General features: G+C 41.2%; 1 protein-coding gene across 1 annotated transcript; it reads right to left on the bottom strand.

Moving 5' to 3' along the window:
* Positions 1–1,536: 1,536 nt before the first annotated feature.
* lrrc58b (leucine rich repeat containing 58b) lies at positions 1,537–9,388 on the bottom strand. Its single transcript, XM_039818589.1, has 4 exons — positions 8,681–9,388; positions 4,955–5,083; positions 4,541–4,818; positions 1,537–4,025 (listed from the first exon to the last, which is right to left on the bottom strand). The coding sequence occupies exons 1-4, from the start codon at positions 9,136–9,138 to the stop codon at positions 3,832–3,834; spliced, it is 1,059 nt and encodes a 352-aa protein (XP_039674523.1). The 5' UTR covers positions 9,139–9,388; the 3' UTR covers positions 1,537–3,831.
* Between the last annotated feature and the right edge of the window lie 203 nt (positions 9,389–9,591).

Genomic DNA, 9,591 nt, shown 5'->3' with positions numbered 1-9,591 from the left:
CCAACTAGACTTTCTCCTTGTAGGATTAGCAGTGCAACTCTGAAGACAACGTCTGATTGTTGTAAGGGCGTCTGCAGCGTGTGTGGCTGTCGTGTGTAAAGGCTCAACTGAGAGTACATTTGAAACTCGTCATGTGTGAGGTCTGCCATGCGTGTAAATGCACATCGGCTATACTGTGAGCTGATATGAGCTGGTATGCCTTTGACGTGAGGGTGATAAGAGGCTTAGAGTATCAAACACCGCGTATGTCAAAGCGCTTTGCTCTTAGATCTGCAGATCACCTACAAAACTGGTGCAATGTATAGTTCACTGTCAGTGTGAAGGTTTAGAGTCGGTGTGCCCCCATGAAATCCAGCAACCAAAAACATAATATAATGGAATTAATCCTCAAGTACAATAGAAAACAACAAGATGTATGAGAATATGATCACACAGACACACATAGACCTTGCAGATGGCTAAAAGAGGGACAGCATCGTCCTTCTGTGAGACCTCATCAGCTAGTCCCAACTCATTGCTTCCAGTTCCTCATGGTTGCATCTCGGGTTGCATTTGTGAAAGCACCCTCCTGTCAAACGTACAAAAGCATGCAGAGTGTAAGCGCATTTGCACACAAGCGGCGTAACATAACTCCACACAATGTGCCGAGAGTTTCCTAGGTGCCTGCTGTTGGTAGACAGGCTCTACAGTATATGCACGTGTTTGAAAGATAGTGAAAAAGAAGGGAAAAGAAACAACTGGAACCCTGCTGCGACTTTGTCGAAGACCATTTAAAACAAACAAACTATATGAAACTCAAAGCACCGTCCTTGCCAGCCAGGCTGAAAGAACCAGTGAGGTGCAAAGGAATTGAATGAGATGCTGAGATAGGAAGTGTGAAAAGAGACGAGAGAAGAAGAAACACAGTAGTTAGTGGCTCTTGGCAGGTGATGTTAAAGGATTAGCAGATTGTGCGAAGCAGAATGCACTCGCCCTGGCATCTCTTGGTTCTGGGTTACAGGAAAGGTCTCTCAGTATTCAGCCTCGAGAATGAACTCACCTTCATATGCAAATGAAACCCGGGGACATTCAAACTGCAAAATGGTTGGCTTGATTGGTTCATGGGTTAGCACACTTCAAACTCTTCAATAGTTGTTGTGCATTTTTGTGCACAAAAGCCACATTTTATTCATAAATATCTTGCCTTTTAGCAACTGGCATTAAAAACTTCTAATGCGATGGAAACTTAAAAAAGTTTAAACAGTAAAATATAAATAATTTCTACTTTCTCCTAAAAACACGGCTTTACAGAAATCACAAAAGGCCACAATACAAACACATTTGAAAGATATTACAATCTCTTTATTATTGCTATTATATACTGTACAATCTACTTACATTATCTGAATGGGTTACAAGTAAATACAATTAATATATCTTAATATATTTTCTGTCATTTAAATATGTAGTGTTTAACATTTGAAAAATTATTTCTATAAAAGCATTTAATTTGTTATAAAAAAAATTACTTGTACTGTTGTTAAGCAAAGTACAAAAATCAATTAAAAAGGACTTTTATTCATAAGGTTAATCTTGTCACATTTCAGGGTGCATATATCACATTTCTTCATACTCTGTTTCACTCTGTTAGAGGTCACGATTAGTAAGGCACTTAAATGCTCTAGTATAGGTGTTACTGTAACATAGAGGAGCGTTCTTCTGTTTTCTAAACCTTAAGGTCTAATGTGAAGCCAGGTTTTACCTCCTTGCTCATGGACACAACCTTTCTGGGAGGCTAATGAAATCTCCCAGCTTTCCACACAAGGAAAGCAGAGCAGAAGTGTAACCAGGAAGAGAAACAGCCATTTCCTGTTACAAATGAAGGATTCGGTCTTAAAGTGCTCATATTATGCTCATTTTCAGATTCATAATTGTTAGAGGTTATATCAGAATAGGTTTACATGGTTTAATTTTCAAAAACCACCATATTTTCAGGCGCTTCTGTTCCATCTTTGTTTGGAGTCGCACATGCGCAGTAGCTAGGTAAGGACTACTACCCAGTCAGAAGCAGAGTATGAGGGCGTGCCACGCTTTGTAACTGCTAGCAGTTAGAAAGTGACGCACGTTCGTCACGGAAGTAAAGGCTAGACTACAATAGAGTTGTGTTTTCTGTTGGAGATGGTAAGTGCCTTTGGGGTGGACTGAGCTTTTTCACTTTGTAAACCTATAACGTGCACAAAAAAAAAAAAGATATATAACACAATAAAGGAAAGGGTAAAAGCCAAAACGCATAATATGAGCACTTTAAAAAGAATCAATTCAGAAATAAAATATCTGACTGTGGGCTCCATTCACACACGTATATATTCTTATACCTAGAGAAAACTGAAAGCCCTGAACATGAACATGAAGGCTGCCACTGTGTTTTGCTGAAAAGCTATTGTTTCAGGGCCAACACAGTGAATGGTTTTCCTCGGTCCACCCCACATCCACTTTTTGTGAGTAAGCCTGGACAGGCTTTCTTCCACATACTCACATAAACCATATTCTGGATTCATTTTAAAACAACTATGCCAACATGGCAGAACTGTGTAAGGCTGGTGTGCAGACAAAAACAGATAAACCTTGATTTTTTATATATATTATATTGTGTGGGACAGCTTAACTGCACAAAACCTTTGCCCAGCAGGACCACACACAGTGTAAATAAGGCCACCTCACGCATCGTACTCAATCAATTTAGAACACTGTAGTGTAAAACTAATGTCATAGTTTCTGCATACATAGTTTAACTTTTTTTCCTAGTTGGCATGGCAGTTTTGAAGCTCACCTGGTATGAGAAATTTAAATTAAATCTGTGTCACCAGTAGCTGGACAAAAAACAACAACAAAAACACATTGTTCATATCCAAACTTTGAGAAAATGCAGAATAATGTGCTGTTGCTACTAAGAAGCACAAAGTGTGGTATGGAAGATAAAGTAAGCTGCCCTGAAAAAGGAAAAGAACCCTGCCGCTCCATCAGTTTTCACTGAGTTTCAAATGCCCTCCTATACTGGGCCAGGAGACCAGCACTTTGATGAAGTCATGACTGACGGACTGTGGATTTGCATGGCTACATGGGAACTATGAGCTTTCCTTTACTCATGTTATGCGAGTGATGTGTGTTTATTGCCACATTTCCATTGCATGGTACGGCACGGCTATACTCAACTCGCTCTTTTTTGGTTTTCAATTTGTAAAAGTTGTGAATAGTACCTGGTACTTTTTTGGTACCACCTCGCTATGATTCCGAGTGAGTTGAGCCGATACTAGAAAGTGGAGTTAAAACACTGCGGACCACTGATTGGTCAAAGAGAACTGTCACTAACAGCACAAACCCGCCATTTTTATATAGCCAAGCTACCGTCAATAGCGACTGCAATTATTAATTTTTTTTATTCACTCACCCCAGATTTAAAAATGGCAGCCCACAAAACTACGCTGTACACTATGTTCACTACGTCGTACAATTGACAAAGTGCAGACACCTTTGCCGATGAAAAGATCCACGAGTGCCATGTTGAAGATGATAGGCCAGGGCAGTTTCACACCGAATCGCTATGGCAATCAGCTGAGAATGCTGCCTAGACTGAGGGGGTACTATCTGCAGCGGAAAACAAATAGAGAAAAAGCACCTGGTAGCAAAAGTGAGTTGAGTGGAGTCAAGTTGAGCCGAACCATACAGTGCAAATGAGGCACGTGTGCAGCAAAGTCTGAAAGCCAACTTTGAATCTCTGTATAAATGTTGAACACAGTGACAGACTGACAAGGCTGGGCTTGTCCAAAGGGTCAAATTCTCCTCCACGTCATACTATCCCAGAAGCACCCTCTGCAGGCGGTAAGCAGGCACGCTGCTCTCTTCCTCCGACTCCGCGTCACTCTGGGGGTTGGAGCTGCAGGGAGAGGTGCACTCTGGGGAGCACAGGTAGTGCATGAGGGGCAGCCGGTACTTTCCACAGAAGTCCACGAATTTGATCTGCCGCACACATGAATCAAAGTAGACGCCTGGAGAAAGTAGAGAGGGACAGGAAAAACAAAGCCAGGTTCAAGTGGCAGGTCAGTGACTGAAATTATTTTGTGCAGATATATGTATGCACATGAATGCTATCAACATAGTACAACAATATTCATACATGACATCATCGTCATAAACTCGGATGTAAGCTGTACACCCAGGTAGGAAACCGTAAAGGGAAAAACAAACACAGGATAGGTTATCAAAGTGGTACTCAACCTGGGGATAGGGACCCCTATAAGGGGTTACAAGACAAAATTAAGGTGTCACCAGATCTTTTTAATTTTCCTCTAACTCCTGGTTAGCGTTCATCTTCTTCTCCAGCATTTAGCGGCAGACTAGAACACTTGTAGGCGTATATTGCCCCGTTAGGTCCGGAAGAGGCGCAGTGCTTCAAAAAAAATGGGCATCGTCGGTGTTTTGTCATTTTAGAATCTAAAAAGGTATCGCAAATATCGGTTCTCGTGACATCCCTAATTCAAATACTGTGAAAAAAGGGTCTTACCGGCACACTTGGGGTTGGGGCACTTGCTGGCCAGGTCTAGGTAGCGCAGCAGGTTTGACGGCAGGTCGTATGGGTAGTAGGGAATATTTCGGCTCTTGACGGTACGTCCTGCCAACTCTAGCAGTGACGGGGGGTCGTAGGTCATCTCTTTGACAAAGCGCACCACCAGTGGATTGCCACGGAGACTGAGCTCTTGCAGGTGCACCAGGCAGAGGATCTCCCTCGGCAGGTAAGTGAGCAAGTTGTTGTGGAGACTTAAAGATCGTAGCGAGTGGAGCCTGGAGTGAGACAGAGAAAAGTTTTCACTTACAAAGAAACATGACTATGTGCAATTTTGAAATAAATTGTACATTAACATATGGCTTTTTACTGCAGGTTACACTGGTAAGATACTGGTGGTGTATGTTCAGTTACCTGGTGAGCTGCGGGGGGACACTTTGGATGCGGTTGTCACATAGGACCAGGTAGCTGAGGTAGGGCAGGTTAGCCACTTCTGGGGGAATGGCGGTGATGAGGTTTCCACCCAGATACAACAGCTCCAGACTAACAGAACAAAAGAGAGGAAAAGAGTCACTTTTGAGTTTGCTATGTTCAACTCAAGTACTGAATATCATGCACAGTACAGAAGTGATTTACACACTATTTCACTCTTTTTATTGTTCTAGATGCTCTTATCTTATGGGATCTCAAATTAAAAAAGGGACTACATTTGGAGTTTCTAATACAATTTGCTGCAGTGTCAAAGTCAATTTAGCCATGTTTATACATGAGTAAAGATGTTCTAAAAGGGGAAATTTTCTGTCCAACAAAGCTGAGTGACCCCAAGTTAAAACTAATACATACCACAAGGGGGAGCTAAAGATGCATTGTTTCATGCTAAAGAGTTTGTGTGCATGCGCTTGGTGTCCAAAAGACCAGAATTATCTTAGATTCTTAGTGTGTTTTTGTACAGTACACACATTTATTTAGGAAAAAGTGTGCAAAGATAATATATGCAATACATTTGCATTTGTATTAATGTTATAAAAAAATGTTTAGAAACATTTTAGATGACAACAAAATCGATATGTACATGTTTGTTGTATTGAGACAACAAAAGGACCCTGGTAGGTTAATGGAGGTATGGAGTACACAGGGTGGTAATTGGGAGTGAAACAGAGACGGGGAGAGAGCAATGGATGGCTGGTCAGCAAAAGTAAGCTGTCAGGCCATCTGCCTGCTGGAACTGATGACACAGCAACGGCGAGACAGGAAGCCATTATACTGTCCTTGGTGGCTAAGCACTGAGCAAGCCCCCTCTGTAAAGGGAACTGAGACATTCAGGTTCTGCGCACTGCCCTCACTGACACAAATCAATCACCAGAGATTAAAATTATAGTTATGGTGTGCATCAGGCACAATATAGAAAGTTCACAATTAAGCACAATTTAAGCCTTTTTCCTGGGCCATTCTACCCAAAAACACACTGGGTCAAGGTTTCTGCTCTAAACACAGCAAGACATATTATATCATGTAGATGTTGTACAGTTACATAGTATTCACCCATGCGTAGGCCTAGTCAGTTTTTTGGACCTCGGGGACGCAAGTGATCATATCGACGGGGTTTTCTGTCAATGGTCGGCCGTCGGCTAAATGTGTCTACACCTTTAAGGGAGGTTTTGGAATACTCCAGCCAGGGTGAAGTCTTTTTAGAAACTCTGTGTGTTTTCGTATAGACAGGGAAAACAGAGTTTTAAGCTTGTAACGTCAGAGTGTGCGCCGTTACCTCCTTTGTGAGGAGTCACGAATGAGGCGACATTTCTTGCAATGGCAGACATGGCCAAAATAGCGCTGGCAACATGCTTGCTAGCAGGATATTTTTTACAAGTTTACACACTTACTCTTCCATTGTATTGTGAAACGGAGGGGTCAGTATGCGCTACGGAGGTCACTGCTACATAATCCAACACTGGCACGACAGACCCCGCTGCCACGTTGTACCACTTCATAACGTTCCCATGGCAACAGGGGAAAAATGGCTGCTCTTGTGTGAAGTAAATGCAACATTTTTCACCTTTCTGCTAAGATACATGTGACTTTTTTGCGACGAAAATGCGGGGATTATGAAATCACGCAAGCCCCGCATATTCTGCATGGAAATCGGCAATTTATGCAGCAAAAGTGCGGCGTATTTGAAAAAATGCGGCCTCGCATAAATATGCAGACTTTGGCTGATTATGCATTGAATTATGCGATCGCATAATCGCGTTTTTCTGGAGGGACTGTCTTTGAGCGTTGGACTTCTAGTTGGTGGGTAGTCGTCCGGTAACAGCTTTATTTTCTCAGGCTTCTGATTGGTCAACATCTTCTTCTTCTGGGGTTATATCGCAACCTATTGGCTTGGCATGCTCTTGACAGCGCTTCAATCGTGTTTTTATGTGGACGGAGACTTTTCTTAACAGTGCCTGTGTGGACGGGATTTTGTTTTAGGAAAAGGAAAAACCCTGTTTTTAAAAATACATTTGGACTAGGCCTTAGACTGTATGAGTAGCTAAGTCTTTTGTGATTCAAAATAAGTATGCTTTATGACACTAATGTGGAAATTAAAGGTCAATTTGTCACAGGCTGCACTTTCCTGTCATTAGTAACTACTATTAGTTTATGTCTCCAAAACCAGTTGGTGGTTACTGGAACAGCTTAAGTGAACGATTATCCTGCACACACTATGAATCATGATGTTTACAAGATAAACTGCCTGGAAATGATCATGACACATACGGATAGATGTAAAAGTGGTATTGTAAATACCATTAAACCCATAAAAATTAAAATTTTGAAAAGGGAGAAAAAAACTGACTTATATTTAAATTACATTTTAAACAATTCTACAGGTTGCCTGAGTGTGACAAAAGAAAAATATTGTTGCCAGGTGGGTCAACTCCTTTGACTCATGCGAAACAGCAGGTTAAGAATGACTGAAGTGGTTTTACAGTACTTTCTACAAGACAACTGACAAAAGGGAATTCAAAGCTTTCCATATGGAGGCAGCATACAGATAAAAGCTGACTCTGGCAAATATAAACCAAGAATGCACCAAACATTTTAAATGTGAGGGGCACCTTTTGCAATGTACCAAACGCAGGGACTAATGTTTGGCTACGGGCCGAGATGGCTGGAGGGAGAACACTGAATGTGTGAGTGTATGCTCAGAAAAGGCATTGTGCCACTGACTTATTACTTTAAACTAGCTTACATTGTAGTTGATGTAGTGCTGAAACTAACCATTATTTTCATCTGATGATTATTTTCTCAATTATGTGATTAATCGTTTGGTCTATTAACGGTCAGAAATGTGTTATGTCAGTCACATTTTCCTGCCTTCAAATTGCTTTTGTTGCACAGTGCAAAACAAATTAAAAGATAAAAACTAATCAATTATCAAAATAGTTGAAGATTACCTTTTGTTGATCTGCTTTATCGATTCATTGACTTATTTCAGCTGTACAGTTTATTGTCACATAAGACAAAGAAAAAGCAGGAAATCAATTTGTTTGACAAATTACTTCAACAGATTAATTACTTATCAAACCAGCAGATTCATTTTATGTGACTTGACTAATGATTAATCGACCAATCGTTTAAGGTCTAAATTGTTATATATTCTGATTGGCTGGTGGTTGCCAGTTAAAAGTTCCAGTCAACAGTTTTACCCCCATTGTATGTAAATGCATGCATTTAATAAAGAAGGTAACCATTGCAACATCACTTGGTTTCCATGCTATTGACTGAAAGTACCACCAACTAAACCTGAGCTAAACAGACTATAAATAATCTGGATAACGGTAACGTTAATTGTCATTGGTATAAACTCGATAATTTACTCCGAGGTGCCCCAAATGCGGAAAATAATCGGAAGGAAGCTTGGTTTCCTTCTTCGTTGACCACCCGGTCCATTATCTAACACGTATTAACGTTATGGAATATCGTCGATTATAGTTAACTACAAAGAATGTAGAAGTACACCTAAACATTAGCTAATTGGCAGTGCCCCTTATTGCTTAGCTAGCTAATACTTTGCCATGCTAACGATACTTATTCGGACATTTAACAATAGTGCTAGCTAAGTAACGACAGCTTCTGAAATTACCCTTCATGACCTACCTGGTTAGATTTTCTATCTCTTCAGGTATACTTTTCAGTCTGTTTCCGCCGAATGAAAGCGACTGCAGACGCAGCAGTTTCATACACTGAAGTGGGATCTCCTGAAATCGGTTCCCACTAAAGTTCAACACCTCCAGCTGCAGAGAGCCGAACTCTTTGGGCAGCGAAAACTCGTCCAGGCGGTTGTTCTTGGCTATCAGGGTTTTCAGACTCGTCAGTCGCGTAATGCCCTCACAGATGATAGACAGTCCGTTGTTACTGATGTCCAAAAACTCGAGGTTGCAGAAAAGGCTGACCGACGAGGGTAGCGAGGCTAGTCGGTTGTAGTTCAGGTAGAGCTGTTTGGTGTCCCTTTTCCTCTCGTCGCTGATACTGTTAACGTTGAAAGTGGTCAGACTCAAACGGGAAAAGTCCAGCACGCTGTCGCTTGCTACCGCTGCCCCTTCGTGAATCTCCATGTTGGCAATTTTAGCGTGAAATTAAAACTCTGAACAAAATCTTTGCAGAACTTTTGCTGTAGGTTAGCTCCAGGACTTGTCTATTTTTGACACGGAGAAGGGGATTATTTCTATACAACCGCCCGTAACATTTAAGCACATTTCTAGGGAAAATCTAGGTCACTAATTTAGTACTAAGGAAAAGCTGTTGTAGCAACACGTACCAACATTGAATGGGTGTCACTCTCTTACAACGCAGCCGTTCTTTGACGGGAATATTTGCTGCCATGTTTAGAGATTGGCTCGTTCTAGAATAAGCCCCGCCCACGCAACCGTTGATTGGTTAGTCTCCCAATCCGTCATATTACAAAAGTATTAATTAAGAGATTTGTAACACGTTTATGGCACATTTTATTGACTTTTTTTTTATAACTGTACAATACCACGTTGTCGTGTTTAATTGCGCTGCTTTCC

The sequence above is a fragment of the Perca fluviatilis genome, chromosome 12 (assembly GCF_010015445.1).
Source record: "Perca fluviatilis chromosome 12, GENO_Pfluv_1.0, whole genome shotgun sequence".
Lineage (NCBI taxonomy): Eukaryota > Metazoa > Chordata > Actinopteri > Perciformes > Percidae > Perca > Perca fluviatilis.
The sequence above is the reverse complement of the archived record's forward strand: the minus strand, read 5'-3'. Positions and strand labels throughout refer to the sequence as shown.